Below are 21284 nucleotides of genomic sequence, written 5' to 3'. Positions count from 1 at the left end.
CTCCTGCCACTGTGGCAAAATTCAGAATATGATAAGAAAAATTTTTTATTCACCCAAGTTACATGAAAATCAATACGAGTTACTATTCACACTAATAGAATAATGACTTATAAAGATTGCTCAATTTTACTATAAAACTCTGCATCTTTCTGTATTTCTATATCTCAACTGAAGCAAACTGAAAATAAGGTGAAAAGTTCTTTGCTTTCACTGTGGGTGAAGGCAAATGAAGTGAAGAAGTAGATATGAGAGACAGATTTCATATTCATTTAAAAATTATTTTTTAAACACTGTGCTAAAAATTCTTGTTTTCTATGAATATTTATGTTTAATTTCAAGCTAATATCATTAGAGATTAGATACTTTTGCATTTAATACATAACTCACACTTTACTTTAAAAGGCAGTATAACTTTAATTCAAAAAATCTGTAAGATTTGGGTAAGCAGATAAAAGCAAATTCAACCACAACATCATTATGTTTCTCAAGACTGAATCTTCCAATAATGCATTTTCAAAGATTACATTTTTAAAAATATTCCCAAGTTGAACCTTTATTTAAAACAGTATCTCTTCTTCTTCAGTATCCCTTTTTGTAATGCAGAAAAATATATAAAACTATATAAAAATATATAAAACTATATAAAACTATAATGTTTATAAAATTAATATAAAATATATTAAAATAAATTAATTTATAAAATTAATATATAAAACTATAATGTACAACTTGCTTGTTGTAAAGACTATTGGTGCAAAAAATTGCTTACTTGCAGCTGAACTGAGTTATCCTGAAGTCCTTCTACGATAGGAGAGAATCTATCAACATTTCTTTCCTCTGCTGCTGCTGTTATAGCTTCCAAAATTTTTTCAAGGCTACACGAAAATAAAAGCATTTCACTCAAGAGAGATATTTAACCTTCTTGTTCATTTGTCATATCAAGAGTCATGCTGCCAGAACATTCACCTATTTCAATTTTAGGGTACAAATGTAGGAGGTTTAAGCATAGTTTACTTTGGAGACTTATGTAACCAAAGAGTGACTACTAGATTACAATGGCTAAAACACCTTAAATGTAATGTTAAAAAACTTCTAGGAAAAAAATGGCTGCAAAACTACTTCCATCTGACCAGTTCATTCACATGCCAAAAAAGAAAATTCTTACCAATACAACCATGAAAAAAGTTACAGATAAAGGTATTTTCAAAAATGACAACACAGTACAGATACTACTTTCAAGCATTAGTTGAAAAATTCAGCGTTTCATTTAAACACCATGACAATATTAATCATCCCGAAATTACCTTACTATATCTGGCTAAACACAGTACTTACATGCTTTCTTCTCCAACAATGCACATTGCAGAAAGGAGTTTGACTATGTCTGTCATCATATTAGTTTGCTTGGGATCAATTGCTTTGATCAGCAACAAAAGGCTCCTCTCTTCTCCCAGAATTCTTTCCAATCCATACTAAACAGAAGAAAAATACTTATAATGAGAGTTGGAAGGAAACCAAATGATAATATTGAAAGTCCAGTACAATATGACAACAGTTTCCTTGAGCATACATTTCAAATCATATTTAACTCTTTCAAATAAAAAAAAAAATTAAATTAAATGAGGGAAAGGTCAAAACAGGTCACTCATTTTTTAATGAGAGCAAACATCAGCATCAAAAATTTATACTATTATGAAAGCAGGCTTCTGCAAATCGATGTGGTGGAAGTTTTTCAAGTCACAGCTGACCAACCCTCTGCTTCTCCAAATTACACACACACTGACTGATCGTGTACAATATCAGACTAAACAGCAGTAGAACAAACTTCCAGATTAAGGAAAATCCCATACCTTATTATTCATGAAGGCTCTCAAACACTGTATAACCTTATGCTGGCTTCTCTTCACAGCTTTGTCCTGGCTGATTAGATTAAAAAAATATATTATTGTAATTAAATGCTGTATACATAATAATAAAAACTATCAATTTTAAAGAAAGTTATCCTTACTGCTTTGTCTCAACCAGTCTTTCCAAAACATCCAACAGAAGACCCAGACCTTCTCGGCCGAAGTTTTCTACCCAGCTAGGGAGAAAGGAAGACATTAAAACAATTGATATTTCAAATATTAATTAAAATAAATTAAATTGCTTAGAATAAATAAAAGCAGTATAACTTGATGATTTTATGACCTAAATTTGATCTTTATTCAACAGAGGATCAAGGGGCATTGCCTTCACTCCTTGGCCCAATTAGATTACCTTAAAAAAAACCAAAACATTAGAGTATCTAATGAAAATTAGAGAATCTAAACAACAAATGGTAAAGAAGGAAGAAAATGCCTACAGAAAATACAGAAATGTTTCCCTGAGATATGAACGCATGTGAATACTTTCAAGAGAACAAAACAAAAAATTCAGTTCTGACCAAAGCTAACTTTCATGAGACTAAGCCTTGGCAAGCTGCTTCTACCAGACAACTGCTTCACTTTTCTGTTTATTTTTGGTCAAAATGGCTTGATACAACAAAGTTCTACTCTTCATTGACTGCCTGCATTACTGCAGCCATCCCCTGGATAGCACCTCTTGGTCTTGCTGAAACAATGTTTGATCAATTACATAACCCTACATTTCACAGACAACACTAACACTTGTAGTCATAACAGAAGACATGTTCTGCCTTTTATACGCCGCTGTGAGTTAAGGGAAGGGGATACCTGAAGACTCTTCTCTTCCCATAAGTGACAGGGAATATTTCCCAACAACTTTAGTTAACTTTCCATACTAATGTCATAAAATTTTAGATCGCTTACTACTAAAAAAGACAGAAATTCATTTCATAACAGGTCTCTCCTGACCCTACTCTTTCTTTCTCTTCCATGAAATTAGCATAGTACATTTAACTATTAACTGATTACAAAATCATAATTAGAACATAAGATACCTAGCATGATACAGATGTAGTAGTTTCTATAATCACTAAAACAAAGATTCTGTTGTGGGTGTTGCAGCAGTAGTTTCTGTGAATTCTTTACAATATTTTACTTAAAAAGCTTACGCTAAAGAACCCCTTGTCCTGTATTAAAAAAAAAAAAAATTGTCTTTCATGTAAAAATTAAACATCCATTCTGAAAAATCAGAAGTTCAACACCCCCAAAAAGTTTATGAGAATTAGGAAAAAAAACTACTGTTCACTGCACTAACATTACTTTATATGTTTTCTCCATTGCATTAGGTCCAGCCAGCATGGGTTCATGAAAGGCAGGTCATGCTTGACCAGCATCTCCTTCTATGACCAGATGACCTGCCTAGTGAACAAGGGAAAGACTGTGGATGTAATCTACCTGGACTTTAGTAAAGTTTTTGTTTCTGTCTCCCACAGTATTCTCCTGGAGAAGCTAGTAGCTCATGGCTTGGGCAGGTATGCTCTTCACAGGGTAAAAAGCTGCCTGAACAGCCAGGCTCAGAGATTGGCAGTGAAAGGAGTTAAATCCAGCTGGCAATCAGTCACTAGAGGTGTTCTCTAGGGATCAATATTGGAGCCAGTCCTGACTAATATGTTTACTGATGATCTGGATGAGGAGATTGAATGCAACCTCAACAAGTTTGCAGATAACATTAAGTTGCAGGAAGGCCATAAAGAGGATCCAAAGAGCCTGGACTGATGGACTGAGTCGAGTGCATGAAGTTCAGCAAGACCAAGTGTCAGGTCATGCACTTTGGTCACAGTAATGCCCGCCAACACTACTGGCTTGGGGCAGTGTGACTGGAAAGCTAGGTGGAGGAAAAGTATCTGGGGATATTAATCAGCAGCTGTGTAAACACAAGCCAGTAGCATACTCAGCTGGCCAAGAAAGCCAATGACATTCTGACTTGTATCAGAAACAGTATAGCCAGCAGAAGTAGGGAAATCTTTTCTCTGTGCACGGCCCTGGTAGGGCTGCACACTTCAGTGTTCAGTACAGAACAGTACAGTGTTCAGTTTTAGGCCTCTTACTACAAGAAAGACTCTGAGGCACTGGAGCCTGTCCAGACTATAAAAGCAACAAAATGGGTGAAGGGTCTGGAGCTCAAATCCTATGAAGAATGACTGAAGGAACTGGGATTCTTTAGACTGGAGAAAAGAAGGCTCAGGGGAGACCCCATCACTCTCTAAAACTATCTGAAAAGAAGTTGATAGTGAGACTAGGATTGGTCTCCTCACCCAAATAACTAGTGATAGGACAGGTAGTAATGGGCTCACATTGCACAAGGAGAGGTTCAGGTTAGCTATTAGAAAAACTTCTTCTCGGGAAGAGTGATAATGCATTGGACAAGCTGCACAGGGAAGTAGTGGAGTCATTTTCCCCAGAAATTTTCAAGAAAAGGGAAGATGTGCTACTTAGGCATAAGATATAGTGAGTATGGTAAAGATGGGGCAGTGATTGGACTGGATGACCTTGGTGGTCTTTCCCAACCTCAATGATCCTATTATTCACACACCATTAAATGCAATGGGTAAAAAATTAATTTATCTGGGAGTAAAATTTATTTGTTGTCATAATACTTTATTATTATTATTTATATTACATTTGAAGAGTAATCAGAATTTTCAGATACACCTATAATAGTGGGACCTCATCAGTGACAAATAATAAGTCATTCTACTGCAAATAATACAAGGTAAGATGCAGAAGCTCTTTTGAAAGACAAAATATTTCCATTCTCATCACAGGAGAGGATTCCAATGTTCTTTCTATTTGCTAGACACAGAACTATAGTGGACTTATTTAAATTATACACTAGGATCAGATGCTTTTATAAGTTTTTCGTGTAAATGTATAAATACTTTAAAATAGATTTTCTCAGCCAGGGTGGTTTGTTCTGAAACAGATCAGGCAAACATTGATCAAGTATTTTGAGAATAACTGGCTATATCTGATCTAAAGATGATCCTACTTGATGTTTCTTACCATATTTTGTATTAGGTGAAATTGTACGCAGACACTTTATCACATGCCCAGCAGTTGGAGAGGCTGGGAATGATTCAGTGTGTAAAATACCACTGTTATTATTGTCCTTTCCTTTGCTTCCACAACAGAATAACAAATTACTTGCCCTATACCTGGAGGCAACACAGCTTTTTGTCAGCCTGATAAAATACCAAGGTAGCTGTCAGTGTTCCATTCTCAGTGCATTTTTAAAAAGTTCTCTTAATGGAATTATCTAAGTTTCTTGCAACTACTATATGAAAGGAGAATAAATAGATCACCAAATCACATTTCATGAACTGTTTGTAACTATGAGATATTTGTGTCCCCATTTATTCACCTCAAGAACAGTGATCAAGATCAGAGGATATATTTTGCTCTAGAGATTCTTTCCTTAGAGCCATAAGCTGTAATTTCAGTTTGTTTCCTTTGTTATTGTTTTGTTTTAAAGTACCAGGATAAAACTATTCACTATCACTTGATTCTTATCTTCTCTGTTAATTAAAAATATGCTTTACGAAAACAATATTTGCAGAAGGTATACAATCAATGCAGAAAAAGAAAAAAGGATATAATCATTCATTAAAACATACACATTCATTAAGTGGAAAACCTTGAAATGTGCACATCTAGAGATCCATTCATTTTAATCCACGAAGAAATAAGAATGTGATCAATCTTTGCAATATTTGTTAATGATGTTCAAATTCTGCATTACCTGACAGGATTACTAGTTAAGGACACACGAAGTGATTCTAAGCAAGTCACTAGTCTTTCATCTGTTGATCCAGATTTTAATTCCTGGATAAATTCTTGTGGTGAAATCTTTCGACTGTTCTTGAGACTTCCCTGAAAAACAGAAAACAAATTCATTTTTTATTTGGCATGTACAGCACTTGAATGAACCATTGATGACTAAACTTTGGTTTTGATCCATAAAATGTGGGAAAACAATATATTTTAGACCTAAGTCTGCAACTATTTGTTGTCCACACACTGTTTATGTTGAATGCTGATTACATTTTTGCCAATTCGTGATTAAGTTTATGATTGGTAGTCAAAAGTAGCAGACAGCAAACATAAAAATGCATCATGCACACTTGGTGAAATAGTGTTTTTGTAACAAATTAATTCTGTGCATTGCAAACATTTTAATTTTTAATATTCAATACAAAAAAAAAAAAATCTGAGATGATCACAGGACAGGCATCAAGGTAGGTCATGGCATTCTTATGGGAATACAGACTGAATAACCAGTGCATCTGAAGAGCATTCAGGATATCACTGCAGTAACATGCTGTAAAACACTTTTTTCTTCAAGATCCTGGCAGCACAACAGTATGAGGCTGGAACTGTAGAAAAAAAAAGACTACCTTGGTTCTAAGGGATGAAGTAAACACCTCAGGAAAATAAACAACAAACAGAACAAACAAACAAACAAACAAATTTAAAAAAAGGAGGGACTTGAACACTGTAAGCAGCAACTTAAGTTCTAAAAGATAAATCCCAGCCCAATACAAACATGACTGCTGATGCAATAACATGATATTTTAAAATAAGAATTTTACCCAAATTTTGCTTTTTGGATTCTGGTCTTTTTTGGTGGGTGGGGAGGTAAATGGGGACATGAGGGCACTGAAAAGAAAATGCTATGAAAAGCTAATGCAGTGCTATAAAAGCAGTTTTATATAGACAAAATATTTCCTGTATTTCCTATTTTAAGCAACATAAGCTAAAAGACAATTGCCTCAACGCATCATTAAATCATTAAATGAGAAATGTTGCTTAAAGTAAATTCGAAATATTAATGACCTTTTGGGAGGACACAGAATATACAGTGTTTTAAACAAAACAACAGTCACCCTCAACAAAAGCAGCCATAGAATTTGCAGTTAAAATTAAAAATCTAAGAAGCATTCACTATACTCTTAATAGTATTCACTCCTTCACACTTTTTTTTTCAGGGCAGATGGGGATGAGGCATGCAACCTATATTTGGGTTGACCCAATGGTAAGACTCATTTTGCTGGGAGCTGAGGTATAGTTATGATATAGCATTAAAGAGTTACTTAATAATACTTTATTATTATATTGGTTATACTATGAGGCTTATTGGGCTTAAGTCAAGAGTTTAAGTGCTGAAAGTTACTCTTTCCTGTTCCTGGAAGCAAAGCACAAAAAAAAAAAATTCTGAAAGAGATGAGATTAAAAATTAGTATGACTGGCTGACAGATTAGATGGCTCACTGACATTCAGGTGGATCTCAACAGGCAGCAGAAACATGCAGAGAAGGATCTCATGGAGTGCCTCAGCAGGAAATGCAAGCGATTATTACTTCCCAGGTGCACTGACATATGCTGGAGTCCAAACAGTCAGAATCTGACTTGCAGAGCGCTTGATGGGAACTCAGTAGACCACAGTGGAAGAGCATCACCAGGTAGTCAAGGGAGTTGAACTGACCTACTCAATCCAGCCACAGGAGTTCTTAGTGGGCCTAGCCAAATTCCTTAAAGGTGGTCACAAGAGCTCATTTGAACACAACCAGACAACTTGGGCAGTGCATTATTTGTGAATTTTTTACTGTGATAGTGAACACGACCAGACTTACAGCATCAAACTGAACATCACTCAGAATCTAAGCTCAGCTGTCCCCGGCCCCAAGGATAGCTGAGAACAAGCTGGAATGCAGGGAGATTCATTTTCTGCCAACTACTTTGTCTTTTTCACACAACACCTATTCAGATACTTTCTGGATCCAAGAGTTACCACCAGTGTACACCGGTAATGTTAGGAACAACACACCACCTTCTTAAAAATACATCTAATTGGCAAGAATATTCCATGAAAATCTTTTCAAGCCCTGGATCTAAAACTGAAGTGCTTCCAAAATCATCCTCTTCACCAAGATAGTAACTTACATTTCCATCAGGCAAGCAGCTGAGCTTCCCTATAAGTATGGCTGTGTTAGAGCTCAACGGAGATGAGGAAATAACTGAAGAGAATCTCTAAGCCAAATGTAAAAGATCTCAAAAAACAAATTAAAAAAACTCATAACATTAAGAAGCATATAACAGATTTGATAGAATATGAAAGGTAAAAGAATGTTGTCTAAAACTCTACAAATTAAATGCCTAAGGGGGATCAGTGACAGGGATTGCTTTTTTATTATTCAACAGCGTGCATACTGAACACATCCATCCTGGTACAATAAATGCCCAAACATTTTAAGACAAGACAGTACATACTCCTGAGTCTATGGAATTTGAGTTACAGCTGTGACATGTGTAGGTAATCTAAGTCACATCTCTGGTGTAACAGTGGGTCAGGGGTGCAGCTGTGTGCAAATGCATGCATTCAGTTCCCTGTGCAGTTCTGGATCTCCTCAGCTATTCTCTGCATGGATGAGATAATGGAGTGGCTAGAGACAAGATGACCAACCGAAATCCTAGCAGCCATCACAACAAAACATTTAACTAAATGTTACAGAAGTTCTCCTACACGTGGGAATTTCAAAAAGTCCCAGAAACTCTCCTGGCAGCTCCTGCTGTGCACAGACTAATTGATAAGCACTACTTGTATGCCTAAGCATATGGATTAATATCCTGGGTGGAGAACTTGTCATTTCCATTGACATATCCCAGCAGTTCTTGCTGTAAAAATGACCAAGCTGGATACAGCTAAGATACTTATAAATAGTTGGTAAAACAGCCTTATTTTAATGCAGAAATGGTCAAGTAGGAAAGTCATATGGACCAGATGTACAGTTAAGATAATTAGAAGGTGTTTTGAAAGTAATAGCAACATGTAGAGAGGTCACAGGGAAAATGAATCCAGCCAGACAACAGAAGTTTATTAGAATGACAACTCAGAAAGTCTCATCTGACCCATCCAAAGACACCATCATAAGCAATGGAGACCTGCATCAACATCCACTCTGTTTCACATTCACTTCCCCACCTGAACGTTATCTTGTGTAGATGACGCCAATGAACTGTATGAGTGTGTGCACAACATATCCACAGTACCAAGTACCACTTATTATTCACAGTTATAACACAGTTCTGCTACTTAATAAGAATATGATGCATCTGCCACTGCTCAAGTAAAATGAGAACTGTAGCTGATATCAATTGTGAAACTGATTATATTAGCTATATTTCTGCATGGGAAAAGCTGCTTAAGTTCAAAATGCTTGAATTAACCGAGAAACAGGAAATATCTTGAGGCATCAGTGCCTCTCAAAATTTAATTGCTCAACTGAAGAACAACTGGTCTGTGAGCAGATGCAGTATGAAGTCAGCATTAATTAATTCAGTTACAACATTACAAGGGAGTAAGCTGAACAACAAAAATGAAATCTTGCGAAGAAAACTCACTTTAAAAATCCAGTCTGTGTATGTTTCACATACAGAGAAGTGAAATTTACTTTGGTAGATGAGGTAGCCTTTTAATACAACTATGTTCACTCTTCTGGAGGCTGGTGGCCCTGACTATGGCAGAGGGGTTGGAACTTGATAATCCTTGGGGTCCCTTTCAATCCCATTCTATGATTCTATGATTCTCTGATTCTGAATGCTTCCTGATAAATACGACATGATACCACAGGAAACAAAAATTTCACTTAAGGTTTTCAAACCTTTATGGTTTGAAGCAGTATGTGATACATACCTCTCAGCTGATATTTTAAAGGAAGAAATAAGGCTTCATCTAAACACTGTACATTACAAGAAAACAAATACACAATAGCAGAATATTCTGAAGTGCTTCAGAAGAATTATTCAAGCATGTAAATTATATTATTGTCCAAAATAAGTTCCCCAGACAAAGAGGCTTTACATGCTCAAAAATTCTTCTACAGGGAGCTTCTTAAAACATTAATAAAGGCTGATGATGACAGCATGTTTACGAACATGTACAGAAGCTTTTATTTAGCTAACTGTTTAAGAACTCTCTAAGTAAAAAGGAAACAAATTAAGGAGTATCAAACTATGCCTGTCTGCAGAACTTAAGTTACTCAGAAGTACATTCCTTGGTCCTAAAGCGATGGATTCATTCTAAACATGTCATATACGTGAGGAGGTAGGTTACAGTATTCTATACATAAATAAGCAACTGAATATATATAGATCTGCCAAAACCAGTGTGATCTCTAGATATACCAGTAATAGAGCCATTCTTTGTAAACGTTGGAAAAGTGTTCTGCACTTCCAAGAAAGAGAAATCCTGATACTGAAGCCAATGATGAAGCTTCGGTTAGAGTAGAATCCACTGATCACTAAAGGCTCTTTCATATTCAGAGATTTATTACAGTAGGGACCTGTTCTCCATTTCAGTAGTGTTTATAATAACAACTGCTTTAAATGAAGCCTGGTGAGGACTCTGTAGAAGGGTTGTAAGTGAATATACTCTGTACCAACATAAGATAGCTTAGTATGCGTCTCATTAATAGGAACAGAGACGTGAGATGGGATCAGTTATACATAGCATTCAGGCACAAATTCAGCATTTCAGCTCATCTGAAAAGAACTCACTCCCCTTTCCTCGAGTGAAGGTACACTGAAAGTTTGCTAAGTGCAGTACAGCGTGCAAGTGCACTATTCCCCTAAGATACAGAGGGCACCTGGTGCGTCCAGTACACTTGAGGCACTTAAAAACATGCTGGCAACAAAGAATTTGCAAGGAGGATGGTGGGAGACCATGAGTTTCCAGTCCCAACAGCACCAACACTAAATCATATTCATCTGCAGGACTTCTGTATCAAACAGCTGAATTTATACATCACAGAAAAGCTCCTCCCAGTTCCTCAGAAATCTGAATGCTATTTCTAGTAAAGATATAGCAGTAGTAACATAGTTCAGTAAATACAAGAGTTTCTCTTCATGAATTATTCAACAGAGGTCTCTCATAGCACAAAGGAGGACAGGTGGGAAGTCAGGGAGGAGAAAATGGAAACAAATTGCTGGGGCAAAACAAAAGTGTGCTGGAACAAACAACTATACTGGAGGAGGAAAACTGACCTGTCTTCTTCAACAGAGTACCCTGTATGGCTGCTCTGTGCATAGTGCTATAGGCTCCACTAGCAAAAAATACATGATGATAACAACAAAAAAAAAATCTTTATTGCAAATGACATTTGAAAGGATCTATGAAACCTATTCATCAGCTACAGGCTTCAGTTCTTTGCAAGCAGTAAGTGCTAGGAAATCAAGAGCCAGCACAAAATCTTCTCTCTCAAGAAAGGGAGTCTTAACACTATCATCAATATGGTGAGGTTTCAGTAACATACACAGATGCAGCAACTCTGCACAGCCATCCATATTCTACTATTAGCCACTTTTTAGATCAAACAATCTAGCTCTTAGAACGACTGTGGAGGTTTGGAGTATCAACAACGTATAAACCTAGGTAATTTGTTCTGGGCTGAGAAATACCAGGGGTGTTGTAGCCGTGGCCTGAAGTTTCCTGATCTTCTGTGAAATATCTCTAAAAAAGAAAAATTGACTGACTTCCCAATCTTCCAGTACTAAAGAATTTTTATGCTGCAGAAGGACTAGTAGCTCTCACAGGCTCATCTTAAACAATATCCGGACAGTTTGGCCCTGCACTAGGTATCTTTTATTGCAGCTTGTAAACTTATGAGATAATGTCCCTTAAAAATGTTTTTATCTGAGAAATAAGTTAATCAAAAGAAAGTAATATGCGTACATTACTTTTCCTCTCTAGTAGTAAGGAAGGTAAATGTTAAGTCATTTTTCATATATTTCACCAAAATGTACGTACAGACTTTGAAGCAGTGCTAATGTATTGCATCACCATTTCTTTTTTGGTATTAAAATCCTTTTCTCTCAACGGCATCTTCTTGTCTTCATTTAAATTCATATCTTCCTAGAATGGAAAGAGAAATAAAAGAAGTTTTGGCATCAAGCAATAGTTGTTCAACCATAAAATACTGATTATAAAAAGTAAAGACACAAAAACGTGAACCGAAGCAACTGAAAGTTCTTATACAAATAGCTAAGTTAGATGTTATTTAAAATCACAAAAAAGTGTATCTACCTTCCTCAGCAAATCAAATTGAAAAAAAAAAGCAACTGAGCCAGGATAAATGAGTGCATCACAAACAGAAGTAGCAAAACCTCTTCTCAAAAATCACTTAAAATATTGAAATATATAAAGCTGGGCAATGCAATCTCCTTTTTCCCAAGGGTAGTTCACAGAATAATATTCACTTCTACAAAAGGCGAGGACCAAATTCTTGATGTCTTCATCACTAAAACAACACCTTCAACTGCTATCAAAACCAGTCACATTTCATGCCAACATAAACCCAAGAGTCAAAAACAGCAGATGCAGAACCCCATTCAAAGCCACAGAGCAGCTATTCAGTGGCAGTTCTGACTCATGAACTCCTAGTGTTCCAAGCCTAGGAATGCTCTGACTGTTACAATCAGTTCTACATTTTGTGACAGCAGACATTTCCTTTCATGCTGTAGGTTAAAATGGCATTTGGAAACAATATATACACACACTTATGTATACATTTAGCATTATTATGGTCAACCAAACTTAGGACAAATTACTGCAGTTATTTTCAGCTGAAACTCGTTGCCCACTGATGGGGCATTGTCTCACAATCTCAATATCAAAGCTCATTTCACCTACTCAAGAACCAGTGACAGAAAGCAAACAAATTATTCTTTTAATTTTAAGAAAGCAAGTTGAACATCAAAATTTAAAGATCACTGAAACTTGAACTTCCTTGTCTTTCCCCAGTTTTCATATGGAACAGGACAAGGTCAACCACAATTTCTAGAAATATTTAGCTGTTACAAATCTGAGCTGTAAGAAGTTGCAGAAAATGCTAGACCCTTTAAGCTGAATTGCTTCACAGCAAAATTAGGGCAATTTCATGTAGATTCTGTTTTCTTTTTCTGCTCAGAAATGTCATCATTTCCTTTCCTGAAGGACTAGAGAAAGTTTTCTCACTTAGTAAAATAAGCTTTTTTTTCTTTGCTTTTCCCACTAGTGCCAAACAAGTACAGGGTGCATGCTGAAAAAAGTTCTTTGACTTAAAATATGGTAATATCACAGTCTTTTGCCTCTGTGGCAACTAGCTCATGCATTCATGCTACCTCCCATATCAAAAAATTAATGCAAAACAAGATTTGTCTAAACAAGCTGAAAGAAAGGAGGCCACACATACTTCAATCTTTTCTCATAACTGTTCTATTCTTCAAAGTGCTGTACTTCTTTGATCAAAACAGTTCAGAGAGAAACTATCATCTTATGCCAAGAACAAAATTCTAGCAGTACATAAGGACACATACTCTTGACACATGCCTTTTTCTTCATTTTGATAGTCACAGCGTACACTTACATAACACGTTAGTTATGTAAATCTCAACAGTTCATCCATCTATTTTTCTTCATATTACTACAGTTCCTATCCATTTTACATGAGAAGAACTCCCTTGAGAAGAACTCAAATGTTCTTAAATCTTTTATTTTAGTATTTGTCTGGATCTGGAAGAAACAGATCAGCACTGTGTTTGCCATCCTGACTACCAGAATCCATGAAAAAAATTGACAACTGCCTTGTGCAATAGCTGAATACTGCATTTTGCCTCTTAGTAAACCAAATGTTGGGGCATTATCTTGAAAATAAATGCTACGTTTTCTAGATTTTTGTTGATAGTGATAGTAAACAATAAACCAATATGATTTACTTAATGATAGGCAACTTGGCATCATTCAAAAATGCTGCACAAAAAAGAATTAAAAAAAAAAATCAATCCAAAATGTGCGCTTTTAAAACACTGTTGGGATAATGTATAAGACTTTCATATGTCTGGGAACAAAACAAGGTGGGGGTAAGTTTTCTGTATTTAACATTATGGAAAAAAATAAAAACAGAAAATATATTTAAAGCTGCTTGTCTTTATTAAAGCTTTCATAAGCAGCTGCAGGTTTTTTTCAGGATGAGAATGAGAACAATCAACCACACAAGGTGAAGTCTTCAGGATGTCAAAAATCAAAGTACTAAAGATGGAAGGCTACAAATTTAATTTTTAGTTTTTAGGGTGGTTTTTTGTTTTGTTTGTTTGTTTGTTTATTTGTTTGCTAGCCAGGAAAATTTTTAGCAGGAAATTACATAATCAGACAGGACTACAGGACTTCTAAAATTCATCGGGGAGCTCAGACATGAATGTATGGTTTGGGAAAAAAGGATTTAGGGACAACCAGAAAGGCATTTAAAATAAGAAACTGATAAGGAAGTTCTTTCTAATTTACTTCTTCAAAATTTTTTTTATAAGTAAAAATTATTTCAAAGCATGTAAAGTACTACAATTTCACTACAATTGTAAATTCTAAACAGGTGCATGAAAATCTTTATGCCTTGGGCTAAAAATTAGGAAGAAAAAATTGTCAGATTGACCTTACTGTTCTCTCTAGTCTTTTCCTTGTTATCATGTACAGGTATCTCTCATTTCATACAATAGTATAATTTAATTCACTACCATCTATTAAATGCTGAACAACATATCTATGAAGACTCTTATTACCAGGCAACATATCCTTTATGATGTGCACGTGACAAGCCATATTCTAACAACTAAAATAAAGTCCATCTTGATATTAACAGACAATTTTTTTTTTTCTTGCAAGTTCCAATAAATGTCTTCAGGATTTTGTGCCTCAAAATTCTTTCCACAGGTATACAGATGTATAGCAATACTAACCTCAAACAAAAATATACTTTACATGTATATATAATAGTGCTAGCTGGATTTTATTCAGTATTTCAATTGTATTTTTAAAGCTTACATTAACAGGAATGTTAAGAAGACTGAAACCAAAATATTCAGTAAAGCATTTTTAAAAAAAAAAAAAAAAAAAAAAAAACCATGCCTAGGTCATTTTTAGCCTTTCCTGAAACTTATCACATCTTCAGTACCTTGCTTGTAAAATACCATAGATTTTCTTTCACAATAAAATTGAAATGTGCGTATATGCTATATAATGGAGAAATTAAATTAAACAAAGTTTCATGTTTGCCTGTAGCTATTACAATCCTCTGTTTAAAGTAGTCTTGCTCTTTTCAGTTTTCTGGAAATAAAACTCCTGAACTTATTGAGTAATGAAGTGAAAACAAAGGCCTTGCTTTTGTTGCAGAATATATCCAACATCTAACCATACTGAAAAAAAAAAAGGCAAGAAACTAAGAAACTTATCAGTACAAAACATATTGCATAATCCTAGATGTAAGGGCAAGTTCGTTCATAGGAAATATTATATTCTGTCTGTAAGAAGTCATCTCTTGCTTTTTTTTGGTTTGCTTTTTTTTTTTAAACAAAGGAAACATCCTCGGGTTCTCAATGAGACGGCTGATGTGGGTGCCAAGCCGCTCCCCGTCGTATTTGAAAAATCATGGCTGCCTGGTGAAGTCCCCGGTGACTGGAAAAAGGGAAACATTACTCCCATTTTTAAGAAAGGGAGAAAGGAAGACCCAGGGAACTACGGGGCTGGGGCGATCTTACACTTAATTATGTATTTATACGTACTGGGGGAAGATCTCCTGGAGACCAGCCCTGCAGAGAAGGATTTGGTGGACAAGAAACTGGACATGAGCCAGTAGTGTGCGCTTGCAGCCCGGAAAGCCAACTGTGTTCTAGGCTGCATTAAAAAGGGGTGGCCAGCAGGGAGGTGATTGTCCCACTCTACTTGGTTCTTGTGAGGCCCCATCTGGAGCACTGCATCCAGGTCTGGGGGCTCCAGCACAAGAAAGACGCAGAACTGCTGGAATGAGCCCAGAGGAGGGCCACTAAGATGTTCAGAGGGCTGGAGCATCCCTCCTATGAGGAAAGGTTGCGGGAACAGGGATTGTTTAGCTTGGAGAAGGCTCCGAGGAGACCTCATTACAGCCTTCCAGTACTTGGATGGAGCATATAAACAGAAGGGAAAATGGCTGTTTATGCGGGTGGATAGTGATAGGACAAGGAGGAATGGTTTAAAACTAAGACAGAGGAGGTTTATGTTAAATGTTAGGAGGAAGTTTTTCACACAGAGGGTGGTGATGTACTGGAACAGGTTGCCCAAGGAGGTTGTGAATGCCCCATCCCTGGAGGTATTCAAGGCCAGGTTGGTTGGATGTGGCTCTGGGCAGCCTGGTCTGGTGGTTGGCAACCCTGCAGATAGCAGGGGGTTTCAAACTAGATGATCATTGTGGTACTATTCAACCCAGGCCATTCTATGATATGATTCTATGATATGAAACACCAAAACAATAGAATTTTACAAATAAGAAGTATTCAACTGCTTAAGGAGGCATGTCAACTGTGGCTTAGGTTTCAACTCGAATCTTTTATTTCCCCTCAAATCATTTCAAGTTATTCTGTAGGTGGGCTCTTTGGAAAATATGAGTCAATCATTTCTCATGAATACCTTCCTAACAGCAATAATCAGAAATGAAAGGAGCTAGTAATCATCCTTGACTCTCTGGTATTATGTATTCTTTCATAATTCCGTGATCAAAAATGAAACTTTTTCATAATTTCAACCACCAACAGGACATTAGTGCACACAATGTGGGAAAAATTAAGCAATATTTATCCAAGAAAACCCAAAAGGTAGCATAATGTACTCAGTGAGGTTTCTGATTTTAGAAGCTGTTCCCTTCCGTACTGACCAACTGATATTTTTCAGCAAAAGTATCTCCAGAAAGCTTGACTTCAACAACGAAATTACAAAAAATTACTATTCTCTCAGTCATAATTCTCAACAGTAGTACAAATATACCTTCAAAACTAAACACTAAAGAGTACTAGGAATTATAAATTCTATAAGAGCACTCCTCTAAGACTACATTTAATTTCCTCCACAACCTAGTCAATAGTAGCTGATGTGGGCTTCACAGGAGACAAGTAATTATTAATTTCTGTGAAGAAATTCTGTGAATTTCTGCTTTTCCAATCTCACTCTTTTCCCTAAGGGCTCTTTACTTTTAAACAGTTGATCTTCCATTCCCTAAAATATCATCAACTGTGTCAAAAAAAAAAACAACCAAACAAAAAACACCAGTTGAAGTGGAACCAACATCACATGATCTTTCTGGCAAGTGACCACACGTTTGTAGCAGATCAATGATGACAGCTGCAGAAGAAACTACACTAAGACTGCATGCACCTTGTAGAGAAAACAATGACTTAGAGGCAAGAATTCCAAGTCTTTTTTGTGCAAATATTAGATTGGAACGAAACCCTGCTGTGGCATTCAAAGGCATAAATCCCCTTTATGTTTCAAGTCATTTTAAAAGCAAGCAGGATTCCCCTTCTTTCTCCTCATCAAAACCTGTTGCAGAATCTCACTTCTAATAATCAGAAGCCTTTCGTTTCCATATTAAGTACTGCAGGCACACAAATCTTGTCAAAAATTAAAGGGCTTCATTTTCTTTGGAAATGGTGCAGAGAACAACAAAAATAGTAATTCAGGTGAAGATCATCATGCATGCCGGCATTCTTCAGTGAAAAAAGTCAGTATAAGACACCTACCATCATTTTTTCAAAGAGTGCTATGATTTCTCCTTCTGACAGGGGTTTTGGAACAAAATCTTCCACATCAGTAGGTGTAGATGACCCATCTGTGGAGTGTGACTGCTTCATATGTGGCAGAGCAGGTCTTTCCTTTTTGCTCCCTGGAATTCTTATACTGGCAAATCTGTCCAGCTGAAAACAGAAACAGAATATTTCACACATTTTTCCCATTCTGTGTACTCCTAATTTAGATGGGTATTCTTGGAGTCTCAACATTCTGATTTTTCTGTAGTAACTTACCTGTTTCTTAACTGCCTTAATTAAAGTGGCTTCTTAAGGATACATATAATGGTAAGTTGCTTGGCACTTCAGTAGCAAATAAGAATTCCACTAAATTATGAAGATACCACACAGAACATAAGAATTTCATGGAAAAAATTTTGAGGAAAATTGTATTTACAAAACCAACTAAGGATTTATGAAGAGTTCCTCATAACCATTACATGTAGAATATGGAAGAAAAAAAAGTAGATTTATATAAGGCACAGTTCTAAACTGTTTCTCCTAAGTCTGAAATGGCTGCATCCCTGACATTGTAAAAGAGTATAATGATATATAGTGATGTTACTTTTTACTAATAAGACAAGTTAGCATGACTAAGACACTGTTCTATTTATTTTCCATTTCAATTATTACCTGAGCTCAGCACTTTTCTGTGTCCCAATTATTTAAAAATTCACTTAGAAGCATAAAAACTTACAGGTTGTTAAAAACAGGTAGTATAAATTCACAGTTTAATGAATAAGTTAAAGCTTTATCACCAATATAAGACAATGATTCTTACTTTACTTTTTGAAAAGATACTAAAGCTTCTTTGGAAAAGTGTTTGGGCTTGGGTTTTGCATTTGTTGTTTGTTTTTTTTTCCCTTGGTTTGGTATTAACTACATTTCAGTAAAGACTTATTAATTGAAATTTGAAGATGTTTTCAGTGTTAGAGACTGAATCATCCTTGTAACAGCCTTTTGAGCAGATATGAACAGCAATGTTACATTTGTCAACACAAAAGAAAGTTCCAGTTCAGTTTGATGCACAAAAGATTTTTGACAAGATTTCAACCTTATCAGTAGCCTTACATCTTTGAACTGCTATGCAAATACTATTGAGGTTTCAATAAATCCTAAAGATGAGTATTTTGAGATATCATTCAATAAACACATCAAAGTTACCACACTAAATGACAAGTAGTTATTACAGCATCTGTGAAGCTAAGATCAGAGAGAACAAAGAAAATTAGTGGCAAAAAATTGAATATAAGCATTCCACTCTCACCAACAGAGCAGAAACTGACTATGCATAAAGAGAGGTTTAGAGGAAAAGACAAAAAGAATTTAAATTCTTCCTGTTCAAAATTGAAATAGAACATTTTTAGAACATAGATTACAAGCCACTCATACAGATGGTTGTAGAACATGCAAAACCAGAAAATTAATATAGCATAAACATAAAAGAACTCAGCATGGAAGATGAGGCCCTTCAGTGTCACATCAAACCAGCAGGCAGTATGGAAAGCACACTCAAAAGGAATAATTATACAGGCAAGACCCAGGAAGAAAGAGAATGCAACAAAAGCAAAAGGGAGGAGAACATTGTGGAAAGCAAAGTACAGATTCATCAGTGACAAAAGCCATCTCACATCTTGATCAGACAGCAATTTTCCTTCCTGTCGTTAAAACTATAAGTCTAGGGCAAGCATGCAGAGATGAAGCCAGATTGCAAACTTCATTGACTAGACCAGAATCTTAAAATATAAAACCAACCGATAGGAGAGCTTTCTTCTCAATGAATGGATTTCAATAAGCACCAATGACAGTCAGTACACCTGCTCCAAAGAACACGTTACCCACCAGCTTTTCCCTGTGCTCATGTTTGTTATCTAGGGCACAACCAAAAAAACAAAAAAACAAACAAAGAAACCCACACCATTATATTTGAAGATTCTTAGTACGGAGAACTGAAGCAGGGGCAGAGGGAAAACACTGTGGCTGAAATCACAAATTTCAGGACAGTTCAGTGGGTAGAAGGATGACAAGTAAGATGTGCCCTACACCTCTTAACTCATTTATCCATAAAACTTTTAGCCCCTACCTCCAAGCACTTGTTCCTCCATGTCCCCTCTTCCTTCCCTTTCTTACAGCCCTTGTTCCCTAAGGCTTCCCTCTTCCTTCTCCTGCTCCACAAAGGCAGAGCAGTTCTTAAGATAAAAGGGAGACAGTCAACAAAACCACTCTAGTCAGTGAAATAAAATACCCAGAGTTCCTCTTATTCTATAAGGAACTGAGCAACAATTCAGGGATGAAGGCTGATTCATCCCTAAAAAGATGTATTTTGCTTCCTTTCAATTGTTCACATTTTTAATTTATGCTTTGTTTTAACTTCTTTTAGAATATTAGACTATGTGCTAGATGCTCTGCAGCATTACAGATGAGCTTCTAATACTCATATTTCATATAATCAGCTAATTCAATACCACTTGTCTTAAAGGAGAAAGCACACTATTCAAATATATTTGTCGAACAGAACAAGGAAAAGTAAGTCAGATGCTAGCATTATAAGCATTTAAAAACATGTAAAACAAATTCTTCTGAATAATCTAAAACAAAGAAATATGAAGAATTCTATAGATCTAAAAAAGGGAAATTGAAAAAAAGGAGTCACAGAATGGTTTGGGTTGCAAGACACCTTCAAGATCATCTAGTTTTAGCCCCTATTCCTTGTGCCGGGACACCTCCTACTATACCAGGCTGCCCAAAGCTCCATCCAACGTGGTCTTGAACATTTCCAGAAATGGGGCATCCAGCTTCTCTTCTCATAAGAGTGCAGTAGAGAATCACCTTCCTTGCCCTGCTGGCTATGCTTCTTTCCATGCAGCACAGGATATAATTAGCCTTCTGGTTTATAAGCAGACACTGCTGGCTCATGTTGAGTCTCTCATCAACCAACAGCTCCAAATCCTTCTCTTCAGGATTGCTGTCACTCTCCATCCAATACGTATTTGTGTTTGGGATTGCCCCACACAGGTGCAGTGAGGCACTTGGCCTCGCTGAAGTTCAAGAGGTACACATAGGCTCACCTCTCGTGCCTGTCCAGGTACCTCTAGATGGCAACAAAACCCTCAAATGTTTAAACTGGAACACAGAGTTTGGTGTTGTCAGCAAACTTACTGAGGGTGCATTCAATCCCACTGTCCTTGTCACCAACAAAGATGTTAAACAATACCAGTCTCAACACTAGCAAGCCGTGAGGAACATCAGATGACTAGTCTTCACTTGGACATCAAGCCAATGACAACAGCTCTTGTCCACCGAGTGGTTTGGTTCATCAGATCTGTCTCTCTCCACTTTAGAGACCAGCTGGATGCTGACCAGGACAGCATCAAATATTTGGCACAACTTCAAGTTGATAACATCAGTTTTTCTTCCTTCATTCACCAATGCTTTAACCCCACTGCAAAAGGCCACCAAATTTGTCATGCACGATTTGCTCTTAGTGAAGCCACACTGGCCATCGTTAAACACTTCTTTGTTTGGTGTCCCTTAGCACCATTTTCAGTAGGATGTGCTCCATGATTTTTGACTGCCATGTAAATTCTCTGGATCTTATTTTTTTCCTCTTTTAAAAATCTAGGTTGTGTTTTCCCATTTCCTGTCAGTGGTAACTTCATGGGGGACTGTCATGACATTAAAATACAATAGATAGTGGCTTAGCAAATTCATTAGCCACTTCCCT

General features: G+C 36.4%; 1 protein-coding gene across 1 annotated transcript in view; it reads right to left on the bottom strand.

The window, feature by feature from the left end:
- The window catches only part of DIAPH3 (diaphanous related formin 3), a 229272-nt gene that overhangs the window by 190635 nt on the left and 17353 nt on the right, over positions 1-21284 (bottom strand). The window contains exons 2-8 of the mRNA XM_042839146.1: positions 17516-17689; positions 11748-11852; positions 5686-5816; positions 2009-2083; positions 1851-1920; positions 1336-1472; positions 770-875 (exon numbers count right to left, since the gene is read on the bottom strand). Coding sequence (XP_042695080.1) covers positions 770-875; positions 1336-1472; positions 1851-1920; positions 2009-2083; positions 5686-5816; positions 11748-11852; positions 17516-17689 — 798 coding nt within the window. The remainder of the gene's footprint in view (positions 1-769; positions 876-1335; positions 1473-1850; positions 1921-2008; positions 2084-5685; positions 5817-11747; positions 11853-17515; positions 17690-21284) is intronic.

Source organism: Centrocercus urophasianus, unplaced genomic scaffold, assembly GCF_019232065.1.
Source record: "Centrocercus urophasianus isolate 14NV4802_14NV808 unplaced genomic scaffold, USGS_Curo_1.0 seq_9, whole genome shotgun sequence".
Lineage (NCBI taxonomy): Eukaryota > Metazoa > Chordata > Aves > Galliformes > Phasianidae > Centrocercus > Centrocercus urophasianus.
The sequence above is the reverse complement of the archived record's forward strand: the minus strand, read 5'-3'. Positions and strand labels throughout refer to the sequence as shown.